This window comes from Glycine max, chromosome 15 (assembly GCF_000004515.6).
Source record: "Glycine max cultivar Williams 82 chromosome 15, Glycine_max_v4.0, whole genome shotgun sequence".
Taxonomy (NCBI): Eukaryota; Viridiplantae; Streptophyta; class Magnoliopsida; order Fabales; family Fabaceae; genus Glycine; species Glycine max.
Genome location: NC_038251.2, coordinates 1,777,209 through 1,797,585, shown reverse-complemented (window position 1 = coordinate 1,797,585; position 20,377 = coordinate 1,777,209). Strand labels below are relative to the sequence as shown.

Below are 20,377 nucleotides of genomic sequence, written 5' to 3'. Positions count from 1 at the left end.
TCTTTTTACATCCTTTTTACTATATATATATATATATATATATATATATATATATATTACAAGAGAATCACTGGCTTTATTCAACTAAAGAAAAATCCATTAAATTTTTGGATATATGAAGATCCAATTGATAAGAGACTTCATCTAACAAGTACCTAAGTGAAAATATGTTTGAAACAATAAAATTACGAATAAACTCATTACATAGAGAAATTTAAACAAATTTATGGTTTTAAATAAATTTTAATTAATAATAATATATGTTTATAGCAGTGTTAAAAAGTTTGTTATTGACGTTTTTCTTTAAAAAAGATTCCGTTTAGTGCCTAAGATGTTTACTAATTAAATATAATTTCTTGTTTACTTATTGGTTATCCCTGCACATGGGTTGCACCTAACCTATGCACGATTTGTTCCAAGACTAGCCTCATTTTCTCTGTTTTTCCTCGATCAATAGCAATCGTGTTATGAAACACACACACCCAAATGACGTCTTCTTCCCCTGCATGATGGTGCCATGTCAATTTCAAAGTTGAGCTTCAATCATCGTGAACACGACCTCACGCAGTATATAGCAATCATTTAGGAATTTGTCATTGTCCATCGTAAATAATCCTTTCATCCCCCCTAAAGAAAAAAAAAATCATGACAAATCTATTAGACAACGGCCTAGGGGTTTACTTTTAGAGATATAGCTTTGTCATTCTTACACTTGCAATCTGACACATGAAGTTCCTACACTTCAAATATTCCACTTAGTTATTGATAATATTTATTATTTAGTTTTTAAAATGTTGTCTTCATAACTAAGTTTAAGTAAATGATAAAATTTCAAAGGTTTTCTTTGGCAGATAAAATTTCAAATATTGACAAAATAATTTGAACTTTATATTAAAAAGAAAAATAGAAATACTTACCTATTTTAGAATGAGTGCTGAAATATGCGTAAATACCTATTGCACAGAAAATGTAACAACACTAACATCATAAGGGAAGAAAACTCCAAATACTAGAGAAAAAAGTGTCGTGTGTCTGTATGAGCAAACGCCCATCTCATGATCTCAAATGTCAAAATCAAGTTATTGGTCATACAGAGGTTTGGAATTGAAACTTGTGCAAGCACAAGTAATCACACACTCGTAACACGACTGCTTGCATTGCATGTGTTTTCTCACCATTCTCACATGCAAAGCGATCTTATTATCCAAGACCCAAATTTTGTCTTCTTTTTTTTTGTAACCAAATTTTTTTCATTCATTAAAATATTTCTTAAAAATCCTCTTCCTTTTTATAAATATGGTCTTGTTTCCCGATAAAAACAAGTACGAAAAATAAATAAAACAAGGACATTCAAGTCATTTCATAGAACGACATTTTTTTAATTGAACAATCCAAACAAATCCTTAATTAACTAATCAACTTCATCATCTTAAAAAATTATTCTTAACCTCACCTGACTGTACCACACAGCCATCCCAGTCCGGCCACACAGTATACACTCCTCGACTATCACAGTCCAATCAAACTACGTACACTTCGTTGAGTAACAACAAATGAGGTATCACAGACGAGGAAAATTTATAATTATATGTTTTAGTTAGGTACGTAAAAAAACAAACAGAGCCTACTGTCGAGAGAGAACTAAACACAAGTGTGTGTTAGTGTGTACGTGTGATTATGTTTTTTTTTTTTTTTTTTTCATCTCCAAAAAACCGTTTGCTGAGTAATTTTTTAATACAGAAAATTCCATTTTTCTCCTTGTAGTGAGAGAATAACTTAGATAGAGAAAGGGGCATAGGAGAGAGAGAAATTTTGGTCTTTTTTGTGTTCCAATGGTTCAACTGGGAACCCAAAGAGAAGAGAAAAGAAATTTTATTTTTTTTTAGACGGGTCTTTGTGAACCTATGATCTTGTGAAAACCCAGAAAGCGATCTTTGATGCACTCATAGGATTGGCCGATTCAGTCGCGTGTTCGGTGGCCGTTGATTTCGTGACAAATGAACGGTGGCGATGAGGTAGTGGCAGCTCCGGCGGCTCCACCGCACCCTCTGGAGTGGAAATTCTCGCAGGTCTTCGGAGAACGCACGGCAGGGGAAGAGGTTCAGGAAGGTAATTGTCCTACCTCGTATTCGTGCGTGAGAAAAGAGGGCATGCTTTTCGTCTCTCTGTCGGATCCAATTCCTGGTTTGGGATTAGGGTTTGATTCGATCCGTTTCGGATCGTGTTTCGTCGCCCCCTTGTTTGTTTTGTCGAGTAATGCTTGTTTTGGCTTTTGGGTCAGTGTTTTAATCCTTGTTTGGTTGTGGGTCTTGTTTGGTTTTAGCGTTGTTTGTGCTGCAGCCACTTCTGTTGTTGAGGATTGGTTGCTTTAGTTTTGTCAATCAACGTGTGAGTTTATTGAGTATGATGGCTTAGATCTTGGTGTGGTGTAGTTTAGTGAGTGGCGTTGACGATTGACTGTTGGGGTCTGGTCTTAACATGTGTCTTTGACAATGTAAAAGACAATTTGATTTTGGCAGTGTTTGCTAGGTTGGTGTCTCTTTAATTTAGGTGATAGTTTAAGAATGGGTGTGTGTGGCAATCCTGTCTGTGCCAGGCAGGAAACCTCATTTTCTTTCCAAACAAAAGTGAAAATAAAATGGAAATATTGATAAGTGTTAGTCAGATATGTGGTGTTATATGAAGGAAACTATCTAGATATGGAATTAGGTTCTTTCAAGGGGAGGGAAGATTGGGACTGACTGAGTGTGTGTCCTAATGGTTGCAAAAGAGGAATTTCGTCGGTGCTTTTGTATCTGAATTAGTTTGTGGTTCAAGATAATGTGAAAGTTTCCTTATTATTGGCCTTATTGTCTTCCTACAGTGGACATAATTTCTGCTATTGAATTTGACAAGTCTGGTGATCATCTTGCTACTGGTGATCGAGGTGGTCGAGTGGTTCTCTTTGAGAGAACAGATACAAAAGATGTAAGACTATTTTTTGCTTATGCAAGTGTTTTTGTGTAAAAAAAAAAAACCAAATAGGTTCCTTGTTATGCACTTAATATTGTAACATGTATGTTTTCTGAAACATGCAGCATGGTGGATCAAGAAGGGATTTGGAGAGGATGGACTATTCTATTGGTAGGCATCCTGAGTTCCGTTACAAAACAGAGTTTCAGAGTCATGAGCCAGAGGTAATCATCATTTGGTCAGTAATGTTGCACCAACATCCTATGGGTCAGAAGAGTCAATATTTATAAATGTATGATCATTGTTTCAGTTTGACTATCTTAAGAGTTTGGAGATTGAAGAGAAAATCAACAAAATCAGATGGTGCCAAACAGCTAATGGTGCCCTGTTCCTTCTTTCTACAAATGATAAAACGATCAAATTTTGGAAGGTATGAAATGAATGATCACCTTTAGCATGTTTTCAGTGCTGTCATTTATCAATTCATTGATAAATTGTGCACAAGTTTGCACTTCTGAGGAACTAAGTTTTACCAATTCACATGTTTTGGCAGTTTTCTGGTTACAGAGATGTATGCTTGAGCCCGTATATCTTTTATCTAATTGGATTTTATTGGAAAGGCTTTGCCTTCTAAGTTACCAATTATATTTTGAACTGTATTTATTAATAGAATGATGTAATGCCACTATCAGTCTGCCATGGTGTCAGTCTTAGGCACTGCAGAAATTGTGTTGAGAAATATTTTTGCTCTGCAGCTCTCACCCTCTACTGTTACAGAAATCATGGTGATTTGCGGCTGCAACTTTAAGTAGGGATTTAAAACCTGTCTCCGTCCCCCATTAACCTCATTTTGGGGGCTATCTCATGGCTTCTCCCTTTTTCTCCTTAGAGCAAAGAATTTAAAAACCCTTGATTGAATACTCTTTCATGCAAGCACTTTAGCACCCCCAAGATTTCTCTGTTTTGACTCCATTCCATTGGCCTACTGCTTGTCAGCATATTTCTGGCCAATCCCTGTAACTCATTGCTCTTTTCTGCGTGTCATCTATGGCTCAACTCAGTTGTCACCCAAGTCCTTTTCATATCACATAGGTCTTGCCTTTGGTCTACCTCTGTCCCATTACAGTGTCGTTCACCTTTTCTTTTTTGTGTACTCTGAGTTGACTTTAAGCCTTGGTCTTAAACTTATATGATTCCTTGACTTCTGTTGTTGTTGACTTGTGTGTTCATATGAATAATTTGATTGATCCATCATCCCCTAGGTCATTCATTCATATTTTACCTCATCTGATAATTGAACAGGTTCAAGAAAAGAAGGTCAAGAAGATTTCTGAGATGAATGTTGACCCTTCAAAATCTATGGGGAATGGATCTATTGCTAGTTCAAGCAATTCAAGTAGTTCTAGGCCATATCTTGTAAATGGAGGATCTCCAGATAGATACAATTATATAAGCAATGACTTTTCATTTCCACCAGGAGGCCTACCATCACTAAGATTACCCATGGTAGTTGTATTCAACCCTTCCACTTGCAATTCTTTTACTGTTAATATTCATGAAGGATAAGATTTTCCATGATATGACTTTTACTATGAACATTCGAGAAATTATTAGATAAACTTGAAAGCATCAAAGCTCTGCAATGCTTACTTTTTCTTCTTCAAAATTAAATGAAGTTATGTTGTTTCTTCTTGCATTGAATTTAAAACAGCCTGGCAGAAATATGTTGAACTCACAAAGCTTGGTACAACAAACATATTAATAGCGGTTGATTTCATAATTCTAGTAAAGATTTCTCAATTTATTTTAGGGTATAACAAGTAACAACTTAAAATTTCTCTATTTAAATAAATGAAATCTTATCAAATGTTTGGTTCAGTTATTTTATTTTATTTTTGCTTAAAAACTACTTTAAAGTATAAGCTTGAAAACAAGAGCTTTTAAAGTAAAGTAGCTGTTTGACAGTTTTCATCTTTTAACTTAAGAGATAGCCTGAGAGAGAGAGTGGGGAGAGAGACGAGAGAACTGGGAATGAGAGAGGGGAGTGGGGACAGAGAGAAAAAATGAGAATCCAGTTTTTTTTCCTAAAAGCTTCTTCCCTTAACTTTTAAAAAGCCTTCTCTTCTCCCTTTTCTTTTACTAAAATTGAGCTGATTAATTTTTATGAGCTTTTCAGAATTTGTGTTTAGTCCAGCTTCTCCTTTTAAGGAGAAGGGGAGCTAAAAAAAGTTGATCCAAATAATCATACTGACGCATAACTATTAAAACTTAGAGCATGTTGTGTTTGAGTGTGCTTAAGTGCTTTTAATAGGTGCATCTCAGTATATTCATATGGGTAGAAATTTTAGCTGTCCTGGATAGTCCTCTTAATAAAGAAGAGGAAAGTAGAGGAAGAAGCAACAAGAGAAATAGTGGAGTTTAATTTTGTCTTTTGATTATTCCATTTTTTTGTGTAGTTTTTACTAGTTTTTATATTATTATGCTCTCTGATCTTGATACTTTAGAAGAGAAGAAAGAATTTGAAGTGGTTGAAGTTCTTTCTTTTCAAACCCACAATTGCTTGTTTGAGAATCTGTAGTACTAACCTGTGTTGTAAAATATGTAGGTAAGTAGCCATGAAACCAGTTTAGTTGCTCGATGTCGTAGAGTGTATGCACACGCTCATGATTATCACATCAATTCTATTTCAAATAACAGGTATTTTAGTTTTCTTAATATGTATTTGCCATAGTCTAGCAAATTTTGGTTGAAATTGGTTCTCATTCTAATTAAAGGCTATTCAGTGTCAATCTTGCATTCATCATTTTTATTTCTCTTATTGTTGTGATGTTTCTTAAAAAGATGATTAATTGTTTTCTTTATGGGGTGTTGCTTTATGTCTACGTGATTTTGTGCACATTGTTTTTATTTTTTTAAAATTTTCATAGTTTTCTAGATACTGATCAAATTTGGATGGTGTTATGTTGCTCATATTTTCTAGCGATGGTGAAACTTTCATATCAGCTGATGATTTGCGAATAAATCTTTGGAACCTGGAAATTAGCAATCAAAGTTTTAATATTGTTGATGTAAAGCCTGCAAATATGGAGGATCTGACAGGTAAGCTTGATAAGAAAAATTATCCTTTAGTGTATACATTATCAGTATCAGGGTAAAACTCTAAAATTAATTAATTTATATAGTTCGAGAAATAATTGCAACGTATAAGTTGTAGTTGACTGACAGTGGGTGCTCATGGGCCATGGCCTACCCTGTTCATTAATCCAACCTAGCCTGTTGACTCATCTTAAAAATTGGGCCAGGTCTGGGCTCAAATTTCTCTACCAGACTTGAGCCATTCAAGTTGGGTTGGACCTGGGTTCATCTTAAAAAGTATCACAATAACCATTCTAAATTTACCATGTCAGAAAAAAAAAATGTTACTTTATGGTGGTTTTAAGCATCCAAACTATGTTTGTAATGCTAATTTTATCCTTTGATAATATATTTTTATTTCATAGATGTGTAACTTAATGAGTGACGAGACACAATTTTATGCAACCAGTCCAATCTCCTGTTTTCTCTTTAGGCTTGCTGTTCGGATTAGGTATTGTCTAAGCTTTGGGCTGGTGTGGCTGGCACAGCCTCACCTAGACTCAATCTTGACCAGCTCTAGGGTTGGGAAACATGATAAAAAAATCACCCAAGTCAAACTAAGGCAAATCCATCCCTTGAGCACCTTTTGCCCGGGTAAATCTTTCCGGTCTCAATTTGTTTGATGTAGGAAAGTGTAAGGATTATAATTTAACATATAAGAATTCTGGTTTTGTAGGGTGAATCAAGGGGAAAAACAGGTGGGTTGAAGGTTGGTAGGGAAAAACAGGGGGTTGAAGGTTGGTAGTGAGAGGGGATTTGCAAGTGATAGACTGGGGTTTTAAGGTTGTATTGATGGCTGTTTTAGTGCAGTGAACATAGTATTTGAGCTTGCATGAGTTTTAGGGCAAAGTGAAGGAAGAATAATTTGCTTTCTATTTTTTTGCCTGCTCAGTTCCATTTTAAAAGTATCGGTTGAGCCTTGACCCTAGATATTATTATTGCAGAGGTTATAACATCAGCAGAATTTCACCCTACACATTGTAATACGTTGGCATATAGCAGTTCAAAGGGTTCAATTCGTCTTGTTGACTTGCGACAATCAGCATTATGTGATTCTCATGCTAAACTGTAAGTACATTCTTTTGTTATAATCTTGTTGGTTCCTGACAAGTATCCCATTCCTCCCATAAGGCTTTCAGATTTTAACAAATGTTTAAACAGTTGACAGAATTTCTGGATAGGTCATCTGTTTCTCATTATTGGTCTGGACTTTGAAGCAGAATTTTTCTGAAGCCTGTTATATGCATGAATTTATGTATTTTTTTAATAGCTGGTAGACTCTAATAAACAATACCCTTGGCATTTGATGCAGATTTGAGGAACAGGAAGCCCCAGGGTCCAGATCATTTTTCACAGAGATTATTGCTTCTATCTCAGACATAAAATTTGGGAAGGATGGAAGATACATACTAAGTCGTGATTACATGACTTTAAAGGTTTGGAATTTTCTAATTTCAAAATCAATTCTTTCTGTTAAAGGGAGAATATTTTGGGAATGTATTTTTTTAACTACTAGTATTTTTCAATTAGCAAGAAATTTATTAAATATGCATGAAAATAAATATTTAAAGAAACACACTATTTAGGAAACTTTTTTTAGCATGATTTTGGCAAAAAATTAACCTTAACTTAATTCTTAAGTTAAAATTTACACCCAATCCACGTACAAAAATTAATCTATCATACAAATAACCTCAACACTCAGAAATTATATTAACAAAAAATTCTTCATAAATAACATTAACTAAATACTGCATATAACCCCAATTCAACTTCCTACATTTCATATGCATACAGAATCATCATCAAAATAGAAATTTCGTGCCAATGATGGCACACAATGGACAGAAAAAAACCATGTAAATGGGCAGGAAAAATTCATTCAAATGGGTGGGGGAAATGGGCAGGGAAAAAACCATTCAAATGGGTGGGAAATTGACATGGAGATGAACCTTTAATACTAGTATATATATATGGGATAATAACTATTGATTTAGGTCTCTGTTCCTTTCAAATTCAAATGTTGTGTAGATAAACATATCGACATCTTTCATTTCTGACTTTGTTTGGGGGATTTCTTCTTGTATGTTATAAATTCTTAAAGCTTCATCTCATTTCACTAATGACTTGTTTTGTCAGTTGTGGGACATTAATATGGATTCAGGCCCCGTTGCAACTTTCCAGGTTCATGAGTATTTGAGACCCAAGGTTTGATAAGTGATGAATTATGAATTTCTTTCTACTGTTTTGTCTGAGTTATAACTGGTTATGCTTTTTGTTTGAACGTGCCAGCTTTGTGATTTATATGAAAATGATTCAATCTTCGATAAGTTCGAATGTTGTCTAAGTGGTGATGGATTGCGCGTAGCAACTGGTTCTTACAGGTCTCTGATACAAACTTAATCTGCGGTTCAATCGCCGTTGGAATTGTTTATCCTGCATCTTACGATTTTGTTTCACTTGTTGACAGTAATCTATTTCGTGTGTTTGGTTGTGCCCCTGGAAGTGCTGAGGCTACAACTCTAGAAGCCAGTAAAAATCCAATGAGGTAATTTTATGGTAGCTCTGACATCAAGTATAGTCTTTAGTTAGGCATTGCAGTAGCATTTATATTAACTTTTGAGTTCCCTCAGACGACAAGTTCCAACCCCTTCAAGGCCTTCGAGATCACTGGGAAATAGTATAACACGTGTTGTAAGACGGGGTCAGTTTTCTTTTTCATTTTCCCTTGTATGATTTGAGCAAAGATTCCATAAATATTTATTGGTTTGTTACTATAATGTTGTCACAAGTCTCAATATTCGATATTCTTGAACAGGAGCAGAAGCCCCTGGAGTGGATGCTAATGGGAATTCTTTTGATTTCACAACAAAGTTGCTGCACTTAGCATGGCATCCAAGTGAGAATTCAATTGCTTGTGCTGCTGCAAATAGCTTGTACATGTACTATGCGTAAAGAGAGATGATTGAAGGCGCAATGTGTATCTGCATGGTCACATCATATTGCTGTGGAGAAGGCTTCTTCTTTTCCCATCTTACCAACCACACTGGGTTGGAGGATACATATACACTATTAACTCTCACACTACAAGTGCCCTTCAGAGAGCTTTTAGAAAAAGGATCCAGAAGTGGCTGTTTTGAAATTCCTGGATTGGCAGGAGACCTTATTTTGTTACTGGATGGGCAGCATCTCTTTTTTTTTCCTCTTCCCCTCCTTTCAATCCTAATATTCTTTCCCTCTATTTCTGTATCTTCTTCTGAAAGAGAAGGTGCAATCAATGTTTCAAATTGTGTTTGGCTTGCAAGTGAAGAAGAAAATGTGATTGTAGCTCTCCTACAACAGATACTAAAGGATGTTTCAATATCTGCCACCAGGATTCAGATTAAAAAATGTAGTTTTTCTTTTCTTTTTTTGCCCAGATATTTCTGTGGGATGGAGCAGTTGAAACCTGCAGTGCATCATTTTTTTATTGATTAATTTTGTGTTGGAATTTAATTTGACATGTTTCAAAGTCTAATTTTGCTGTAGTACCTGTTAATTTTTTGTTAAGTGGTAATAATTTTAGTCTGCTATGTAGGATAAACAGGATTATCTCTGCAACGTTTAAGCCGGGGGGGGGGGGGGGGGTAAGCCCCCATTTTTTGCTGGTTCTGGTTAGTATACATTTGAAGTTCAAATAACATTATTGGTATGCAATATGCATGTGCAGTGTGTATGTATCAAAGGGGGATTTAGTTCTACGATTGCAAGACGTGTGAGAGATGTGTAAATTGATGAAGTAAAACTATATCTATTGTAAAATTGAATTAAAATACTTTGTAAGCTAAACTTTGTGGAGTGTGGCAAATATTGACAATGAAAACCGAATGTATGTTTGGAACAATAGACAGGCAGATTGACAAAGAAAATCGATAAATAAACTCAAACATTCATTTGTCTTTTGACTTATGGAGGAGAAATTTCCACACTTCATGTTAAATTAACAAGGCGCATAAGCGATAATTGCTTTAGTTTAAATCGTTGTCTAACAATTTATTTCAAGTAACAAGTAATGGTTGAATTACTTTGTATTTGCATATAAATATCTAGCCTCTTAATCCTCTTGATATAACTTTGGCCGATAATGATGCACCAATCTGAATTTGCAATTTATTTATTACTATTATTTTTTTGTCAAAAGTTTACTAACCGTAGTCTTACATTTCATTTGGATATCTCTATTATGAGAAATAATAGCACTCTTTAATATTTTTTCTTCTAATTTAGAAATGGAATTCATTTGTTATTTTCAATAATTTTTAGTTAATAATAAAGTGTTAGAAAGAGACTATTAAAAAAATGGGTTACTTGCGTTTCTTCTCTGTTGCGATCGTTGTCGTTTTTCTCATTGCATCCAAAAAGAATATCATAATACTTATATTAAATGCAGTCATAATATATAAAAAAAACTTTACAATCTCATCTAATTAAAAATTGTCATAATTTTGTTGAATTTTTTAATAATTACTTTAAAAAAATTATTTAAAATAATTTTTTATTGATCGATAATATTCTCTCTACACTTATATATAAACAAAAATAATGATCTTATATGTTAGACTTAAATATAAATAAGTTTAACTAATTTTATCATATTTAATGTTATCATTTCTAAAATATCCTTCATTTTTTTTTAATTCTATTTTCAATGATCCATTTTTTTTATGATAATAAATTTCAATAAAAGACATTTTAGAAATAATTTTATTTTTTACTTGAGATTAAGAAAATTAAATGATATCAACTAATTTTCTTAATTAATATGAAATTACTTATTTTTTTATAAATAACTTCAAATACAATATTACACTAACATTAGAAAATTAAATTCCTTTACTTATAATGTAATCTTGAAAATTTCAACGACGTACCAAGTTGTTATTACATTTAAGCGATTAAGCTCGCTACATATTTATGTATTATTAAAAAGTAAATGTTAAACGGTGCTTTAAGAGCAATGGTTAAAGAATTTAAATTAGAAATATTTTTATCAGGAAGGACAAAAAATTATACTACCTATGATCTTTGTTATGTTTTTCTATGATTTAGATCATAAATATTTTTTTGTTTTAGTTTAATGAGACCCTCATTATATATAAGTACCTTTTATATATATATATATATATATATATATATATATATATATATATATATATATATATATATATATATATATTGTATAACAAGTAAGCAATCACATTTACAAGTATGAGAGTGAAGCAGTTAAAGTATAGAGGAGTAGAAGGCGACATAGCGGGTGGAAACGGTAATCCAATTCCAGCGCGAGTGGAGGCTCGATTCTGCATTTTCCTCATATCAATTTTCTACTAACTACCCCTTCCGGTAATCAAACAAAACCAATGTTGTTTGTTTTCACTGTTTTTGTCAGCGCCTCCCATGATGATTCGCTGGTTTTATCTAAATTTTCTGCTGTGTTTACATGAAGATCGATAGATGTCTTTGAAATTTTACGTTACACACCAAACATAGGCCATTATGTCTTTAAGCATTGTGAAATTATGAGTGGTTCCTGTGTCGGGGTGTGGCAGCACCTATTACAAGATGTAAATAGTAACTCTAGTTAATCTTAGTTAATCATAGTTGTAACTGAATTAGTTTAACCAAGTTAAGAGTTTGCTAGTTTACTATATATATTAATTACACTTATGCATTGTAATATGTTCCACTTATGCAATGAATATATTCCATTTCATAATTTCTCTCCTTTGATATTCCAAAGTTAACCGCACCATCGTGTCGAAATCATCGCCACTGACCAGCGTAACAGAACCACGCCGTCTTACTTTGCTTTCACCAACGTTTGATCGGTGATGCCGCCGCCACAGTCAGGGACATGGGGCTCAACCACCCCTTCCTCCTCACTGTCTTCGCCATTCTCGTCGCTGACAAATGGCTCTGTCCCCGCAACAATTTTCCTTCACTCATTCCTACACCCACTTTAATTTGGGATCCAGGTCCTGTTTTACTGCACCCAACACCTTGAGGACAAGATGCTTTTGATGGACCATGGAATCATAGGAAGAAGCTATAGCAGGCCCAAGAGGGCAGTTAGGAAGCCCAGTACCTTAAGGATTATGCTTGAAGGTCTTAGTGCTGCTTGCTCTGCAAAATCAGTTTGAGAAACTATTAGTGGAATTCTGTTACTAGTGGATTAGCATTTCCATTATGCTTTTTACCTGTTTTTGTCATTTTGTGAATGGCTAAGGATTATCCTTTCTGCCTCTGTGCTCTATAAATACATGAAGGATCAATAAAATGAACAAGTATTATCCTCTGTAAATTTCCTTATCAGTAGAATTTAATTAGTTTATGGAGGTTACCTTGACCTCGAATTCAAGGCACATTATCCTCTGCTCATAACATTTCAGGAATTTGGATTATACACGTATCATGTTGATTTTTTGAGGCGTAAACATCACTCAACGGATTGAAGTGTTTGTATTGTATTGCATTAGCTATAGGAATTGGATGACTTTCCAAATGTAAGCTGATATAAGAGACTAAGCAAAAACTTGTTGAGATCCATAACTATTTCCATTAACCAAAGATTATGCATTATAAACAATGGATGCCAGGATAAAATTTCTGGTGGATGATATGAAAACATTGACTGAAATAAACTATGAATCATCCGACCAATTTTCATAATGTAATAAAAGTTATGAAGCTTATAAGCCATTTCACAATCCTTTAATAGATGAACTTGCATGTGCTACAACGGTAGTCATAGATGCATCTATGGCAATGTATATTTTGATCAAAACTAAGGTGCGTCTGCATTTCACCTTTAGGCTTGACATAGTTGTTTTTTTAATATTTGATTAATGTTCTAGGTGGGATTGAACAACAAACACAGCTGGTATGTTCTTTCAGGTATTGAACTTGTTACTTATTTTTTGCAGTATTCCTCATCGTTACAATTCATTCTGGAAGGAATTAGATCATGCAAAGAACCTTGTGAAGAACAGGCAGGACCTAAACATGGAAAAAGTTGGTTTTGCTGCTTTGTTTGGACTGGAGTGTTTTGCATGGTTTTGGGGAGGTGAGATTGTAGGCAGAGGATGTACATTCACTGGCTACTATGTTTAAGTGGAACTGCTCTATTTTAGACCATGCAACTATTAGCTTTATTATTGAAATTAATATAGTTAGGAACATAAGGCCTTTGATCCAGTTTTACACATTATGTTTTGATTCTGATATTTTGATGTATGAAAATGACAAGTCCAGTCAATATGGCAAGCATAATAATTTGTGAAAATTGGTGGAGATTCATGTTGCTTCAATGCTTATTTAAATTATAAGCAATCTCCTTTGCTTGTTGGGTATGTGTGTACTTATTGGATTTTGGGTAATTTTGTCCCGATTATAGAATATTTGAAGAAGCTTCAAGGTAAAGATGCTTTTAAAATTAATTGGAATTAAGCATACTGAGCTGAGCTCATTAAACTTTAGAATGTTGCTGTTCTTTTGGTTTCGTTTTCATTAAGGCGTATTTGGGGGCATCTTCACTTTCCGGGTTAGCTAAATGGATTAAGGAACGTGTAGTATGTGTTTGCTGTGACGTACTAGTACCCTAACGGAGAATCTTGGGAAGAACCGTATTCTCATTATATGTAGTTGCTCCTCTTCTTTAGTTAAAAAGAATATAATATTAAGCATGCATGCCAGAAATTAATTAGAAAAGAATATGTTCACTCCGTAGGTCAGTATCAAGTATCAACGGATATTGAGACCTTATATTATATTCCACCTCGATACGAAACAACTTTTATTTTGCACGAGTTTTTATCTCGAACACACAATCTCAGCCTTACTTCTTAGTGTATATAGAGTTTGTTACAGTTAGTTGGAAAACAGTTAATTTAGTTAGCAAGTTAGTTGCAAGGTAGTTGTCTTTCTATGCCTTGAACCTACCTCACCTCATGTAACAAATCAATTACAGGTTCAATACTCTTTGATTGATCCATTTTCATTATCTTGTTTCTCAAGTTAACTCTGTTCTTCTTTATTCTTTCTATCATCATGTCAAGTATACAACTTTGATATTACTCATATGTGTATGATCATATATGCGTGCGAAATATCAAATATGTGTGCTTTCATCATGTAACTGTGATAGAAACCTGAACCTATATCTATATGCAATCTCGTTAGCAATATTTTGGGTTTAGTTGCATGTCTTTTGCTGCAAGTTCAGGGACAACCAATCCAAATAGTGGACAAACTCGTTAGCAATATTTTGGGTTTAGTTGCATATCTTTGGCATATATCACATCACACCTTTTACATATTTTTGCAAACATATCTTCCATTTTTCGTTAAAAAAGAAAAGAAAAGAAGATTATTTGCATCTTAGTTGAAGTAGAAGCGTGTAAATTCAAAACACTAGTCATGTGACTCACGGGTGGATGGCAACCAGTCAACTCGCGTTGACTACATTTCAGATTTCTTTTTATGCATAGTATTATTATATGCGCCACGTTCACACCTCATTCGACTAATGATAATTTTAGAGTTTCAATTAAAGATAGGAAAATGCTAGCTAACTTGTTAAGAAATTTAAAATATAAATATTTTTATTAGAAAATAAAAAAATTATATTTTTATTAGAGCTGACAAGCGAATAAATTTATAGGGAACAAAAATGAAAAAATATTAACTTATAGAAATAAAAAAAAAATCAAACCTTTAATTAAATACATCAAAATACCAATTTTACATAATATCTAACACACAAAAATACAAATTATTTGGATTTGTTTGATGGGGTTAGCAGGTTAAGTACTGCAACCTGCTTAGGTCCCTGAGATAAGGGAGAAAAGACACTGAAGGAGATAATTTATTTATTTTTAATTAAAAGAATCATTAATTTTTTTTGCTTAATTACCGTTTTTATTCCTATAATTTATGATACTCTTAAAAAAATTAGAGCATACAGACATTTCCTTCTCAAGACATTTTACTTTTTTTCATCATGTGGGAATTAGAATTAATTCCCGAGTTTAGAGGAAACGTTTATATTATGGAGCAAGATTATTTTTTTTTACAAAAATAAGTTCATATCATTTTATTAATAAAAAATTATCCCTATAATTTGTAGTACTCTTTAAAAAAAATAATCAGAGCATACGATTATATTGAGTTTAGAGGAAACCTTTATATTTTGGAGCAAGTTCTTTTTTTTCTTTTTTACAAAAACAAGTTTATATCATTTTTATTAATGACCAACTGAGCAATACAGTGAGGATTTTGCTGAAAAACATGGAGACTAGGACAATATAGTGTCACCCTAGCAAGAACATGCACAATATTATTAATTTGCTTTCCTAAGGAAACTCACATGAAAGATTTGATTGACAATCAATAAGTGACCACACTCACTAACTAAGCTGTCTAATTCAAATACAACATCATTTGAACCATTTATTTTATCTACAACCAGCTTGCTATCTGGTTCAAAGAAAACGTCATACAACCCCCAACGATATACATATTTGTTTTTATGTTATAGAGCCTTCAAACCAGCGTTCAAGCAAAAGCAAGAAATCCTTGCTTCTCACAAAACACTGCTTTGGATTTTGCACCAATGAGATCTAAGGCCTACACAAACAAGCTCATAATAGCTTACAAACTCTTGATATCTCTCTTTAATTCCTATATATTAATTAATCGATGTCTCATTAAACATAAGGAAATCTCCGGTTCGGATTAGAGTTGTGTGTGACTATTTTATACGAGGGTCCAATTTTGTTCACTTGACTTTTATCAGTAATTTATTCATAGGGTATTCGAAGAAGATTTAAGGGATATAAAAATTAAAATATAAATTACCGTGAGGTATGGTAAGGATGCAGTAAAGTTATTTAATTTCATCAAGGTTTGATGATCTAATTTCATTAAAATGAGAAAATAGAAGAGGTGCAATAATAACCGCACACATGTCATTGAGATCGTAAATGGGAGCCACCTAATGATTCATCTATGCGCACGAGGACGGTGCCTCTCTTGAATTCTAATCCATCAACCACACCAAATCACGGCCGTCAAATAATTCGTTACAGTGTTTGGACCCACATGCTCCCTTACAGTCACCATTTCCACATCACAGCCACACCAGTCAACTCTGAAGACTCCAAACAGCCAATTATAAGACAAACCCGTGGGACCCAGCTGCTTCCAATCTCACCCGCGTGTTGCTTTAGCATTTCCTGGTATTATAGAGATAAACAGTCATATTAGTTTTCAAAATCAAAAGTGTGATGCTGATAAAATGATTTCATATAAATCATCAATTTAGTTTTCTGAATATGTAAAATATGTAATGAATTATTTTTTTTATTAAATTTATAAAATTATTTTATTTTTAAATTATAATATTTTAATACTAATTGACAATAAAAAATATTTTTAAATATTTTTTTTATTGAATTACAAAATTTAATAATTAATTTATCATTAAATTATTTATAAAAATTTTTAAAGATTAAATTTAAATTTTTTATCTTTCATATTTAAAAAACCAATTTCTCTTGACAGTTTTGGAAATTTACTATTCTAGCCTATGAGTCAGTCGAGCACTTGTTAGTGCGTATGCCACTCATGGGGTCGTGCCACGTGTCGCGAGTGACATTGGCTGTGGGCTGTATTGGGGTGGCGGTAACTCAACGCAACCGTTCGCACCCTCATCTGACGTCCCTGATTCGCTTGGCTGGAATTAAACGGCCCTGATTTGCTGATGAAATCAAAATCATGATGGGGTGGCACTTGCTTTGTTCACGCGCAAGCCTGTCATGGATCACTGGGCCACAATTCCCGGCGGCTCAAACCCATTCGGCTGGCTTTGGTTCCCCAAGCCGAGCTGCGGCTCACAAGCTTGGACGTGTCGGTCAAGTCTTGTCTTAAAAATATACTATATGCTTTATTATATTTTTAGGAAAAAATAAAATAAAATACTAATGAGGTCATTACTTGTCTTTCTTAGGATGATGTGTTAATTAAGTTAGCAGAGACATTCTAATATCGCAAATGTTAAAAAGGAAAATAAGACTAGTTTAGTTTACTCACGAGTAAACGTGTTGATTTGTTAGTGAATTGTTTATTACTAGTTTATAACCACGGGAATATATGTTCTTACGCTTAATTCCCTCCCTCAATATTATTAGTTGTCTCTTTACCAATTTTTTTATTTCATCGTTGTTGTACTTCTATTTAATTATCATTACTTTTTTTGGACAGTTTTGGTACCGGACGTTGAATCAAATCAACTAAATTATTTATTGTTGTCCGTTGGTTTTGGACTTATTGACCAACAAAACAACATTGGTTATGTACAAATAGTAATTTGTAAATTTTCCTAAGAATTGTTTATTATCGATGATATGTATTTAATACCTAAAACAAGAGTTTTCACTATATTTCATATAAAATTAATCAAATAACATTGTCCTTTGATTAACAAAACTAATTATTTAACTATTGAGTGTCTAAATTAACTAGTGTATGGAATTCAGATTAACAAACAGTTTTAATTCAAGTGTTAGATGTATAATTGTATTAAATCTTTAGAAAAAAAAATACATATCTCCTAAAAGTGATAGATTTATTTAATGTAAGCAAGATTATCTACTAAAAGTGATAGATTTGTCTTTTTATAAAAATAGTGTTATTTAACTTTGTTTAAGTGGAATATTATAGCTCAAGATTGAAGCCAAACCTTGGAGTAGTGAAGAGGGGAGATTTTCTGTTTCTATTTGAAGGCTGCGGAGTGCGGTAGAGTCATCACTCGTTACAAACTCTGTTTAGATCATTTCATCTCCATCAACCTCTCCAACAAAATAAATATCCCTTTACCCTATTTTCTCGAATCTTGTTTGCTATCTCCTGAGTCCGGCTAAATCCTTGCCTTTTCAGCCAGTTTCCTCCGTCTTCCCAACCTCAATCACACTTATCCATCACACCCCATGTAACAACTTTCTGTCTCTAGCTTTGAGCTTTTTCTTTTTCTTTTTTCTTCAAACACAAAACAACTTTCTGGAATTAGTTACTTCTACTCTCAATAAAGTTTTTTTTTTTTTTTTATCATCAGCTTCATTTATTAGTATTTTGGTCGGTTCTATATCCTTCCTTTTTCTTTTTGTCTTCTTTCCACTTTCCCCTCACTTTGTTGTGAGATCTTGACAACAAAGTGCGTGCTTGAAAACTGAAGTCCCTTTTAGGAATACGAGAATGCAGGATCCAACGTTGTTCCAACCCATGAAACCCCACTTTCCGGAACAGGAGCAGCTTAAATGCCCGCGCTGTGACTCCACCAACACCAAGTTCTGCTACTACAACAACTACAACCTCTCGCAGCCACGCCATTTTTGCAAGAACTGCAGAAGGTATTGGACCAAAGGTGGTGCCTTGAGAAACATCCCTGTTGGTGGTGGAAGCAGAAAGAACACAAAGCGATCATCTTCATCCAACAACAACACCAAACGCGCTTCCCCATCACCCCCAGTTTCCTCTGCACCCGCTCCAGAACCCGACCCTACCCGGATTGGCCCCACCCCGGTTGTTGGTGGCGGGAGTTTCAGTTCCCTTTTGGCATCAAGTGGCCATTTGGGCCTGGGGAACCTCTTGGAGGGTCTGAATTCAAGTGGGTCTAATCTGAAAACTGTGCAAATGGAAGAGTTTGGGGAGAATGTTAGTTCGGGTCCGGTTGCGGATCCGGATTCGGGTCGGAATCCCGGGTTGGAGATGCAAAGCAATGGGAACGCAGAGAATTTTCTGAGTTTGCAAAATGGTGATTCAAGCTGTTGGAATGGTACTAGTGGTTGGTCTCACCTTGCTATTTTCACTCCTGGGTCAAGCTTTCAGTAATGACAAATTAATGAATATGATTACTCTGATCTGTATATTTAGACATATGTCGTACTATTATGGAGGATCACAAACCAGAAGGCCACTGCTATAGGATCATTAGGTAAAGTTTCTCCTGTTTTGGATTTTTATATTTGTGAATTGTGGTTGGTGTTCTTCAGCTATATCAATGATGGAAGAGAAATGGAAAGCAAGTCATATTTTAGGGCAGGGTATGGGGGTATATGAATGTTGTTGTAGTGAGATTGTTTTCAGTCTCATCACGTAGAGGAAGTGTTGCCATGGCTTGGAGATTCTAATTTATTTAATCTATATATGTGTATTTTACACGCGCAGTTTGTCATATGCTTTTTTTAATAATAGCTTTTTCGAGTATCTATGGCTGTATGTATGTATGTATGTATGGTAGTGCCCTACTTGACGACAAGTTGCTTAATTAAATACTTTTGGTAGTGGATGGAGTGAGGTTTCGTTGAATTTGGGTTGAGATCCAGAACTGCACTATACACAAATTGTAGACTTTTAAATTTTAATATACCTTTTCAATGGAGGTTCGACAAGGTTCAAAGGAAAAAAAAACCTATAATGCATGTTTGTTATATTTTATTCTTAAGTTTCCAACTTGGCCATTGTTTTTCCACTGGTCCTCCTCATTCTAGAATATTTAGTTTCTTTCAGTGGATTTCTACCAGAAAATCTAGGATTTGTTTGTGTTCATTCTAGATATGGAATATTTTGGGAATCAGCCTAAAAGAAAGCATCGGATGCACCATAACTAATTTCAATTTGAACTAGTTGTCTTATTATTGGTCGATCAAGTTGTGTCTGTCTGCTTGATGTGTGATCATCTTAAATGAACTCTCAAAGTGAGCTCTTGTGGACCATATACATTGCTGATGCTGTGTTTAATACTGGACCACTCTGCTATCCACAAGTTTCAATATCATTTATGCAACACATATGTTGGGTTGCTGGGTCAGTTTGACAAAGTCAAAATTTGGATGCAAGTCCTTAAGTGTTTTTGGTGTTGATCTTCAATGAGCATTAGAGATTTAGGGTTATATTTCATTAATGTAAGTGAAATTTCAATTCTAATCAGAGCATATTATTATAAGTACTTATGAATCTGCATATAGTTTTCATAGGTTTGAATTTAACTTCTGATCTCATTTTCCCCCACGTTATACTCGGCCATATTTTAAAGCTACTTGTAATTTATGGTTTCATATCAAAGGATGGATCAATATTTTTACATAATTATTTGAACTTTAATAAGTAATTATTTAATAAATAGTAAGTTAAAAAAATATTTATTATTTATTTCATGGATAAAATTAGAGATATGATTTACTATTAGAAAATTTAA

General features: G+C 33.9%; 2 protein-coding genes across 3 annotated transcripts; both read left to right on the top strand.

Annotated features, from left to right (window-relative positions):
* The first annotated feature begins 1,565 nt into the window (after positions 1-1,565).
* On the top strand, positions 1,566-9,582 carry LOC100799449 (serine/threonine protein phosphatase 2A 55 kDa regulatory subunit B beta isoform). 2 transcript variants are annotated; one of them, XM_006597122.4, is made up of 14 exons: positions 1,566-2,109; positions 2,864-2,967; positions 3,078-3,176; positions 3,263-3,382; positions 4,255-4,461; positions 5,558-5,649; positions 5,933-6,051; positions 7,032-7,155; positions 7,400-7,523; positions 8,227-8,295; positions 8,380-8,471; positions 8,558-8,635; positions 8,721-8,791; positions 8,906-9,582. In XM_006597122.4, exons 1-14 carry the CDS (start codon positions 1,998-2,000, stop codon positions 9,040-9,042), a joined length of 1,548 nt encoding a protein of 515 aa, XP_006597185.1. In that variant the 5' UTR covers positions 1,566-1,997; the 3' UTR covers positions 9,043-9,582. The 2 variants fall into 2 exon arrangements, with proteins under 2 accessions (XP_006597185.1, XP_003546654.1); XM_003546606.5 differs by having other exon boundaries at positions 1,687-2,109; positions 4,255-4,458.
* Positions 9,583-17,853: 8,271 nt separating this feature from the next.
* LOC100798927 (dof zinc finger protein DOF3.1) lies at positions 17,854-19,386 on the top strand. The gene has a single exon (XM_003546605.5). The coding sequence runs from the start codon at positions 18,376-18,378 to the stop codon at positions 19,009-19,011; it is 636 nt and encodes a 211-aa protein (XP_003546653.1). The 5' UTR covers positions 17,854-18,375; the 3' UTR covers positions 19,012-19,386.
* The last annotated feature ends 991 nt before the right edge of the window (positions 19,387-20,377 follow it).

Coding starts and splice junctions, on each gene's coding strand:
- LOC100799449 (XM_006597122.4), top strand. CDS start 1,998: ATGAACGGTGGCGATGAGGTAGTGGCAGCTCCGGCGGCTCCACCGCAC. Junction 7,524..8,226: donor GTGATTACATGACTTTAAAG/GTTTGGAATTTT, acceptor TTGTTTTGTCAG/TTGTGGGACATTAATATGGA. Junction 8,792..8,905: donor AACACGTGTTGTAAGACGGG/GTCAGTTTTCTT, acceptor ATTCTTGAACAG/GAGCAGAAGCCCCTGGAGTG.
- LOC100798927 (XM_003546605.5), top strand. CDS start 18,376: ATGCAGGATCCAACGTTGTTCCAACCCATGAAACCCCACTTTCCGGAA.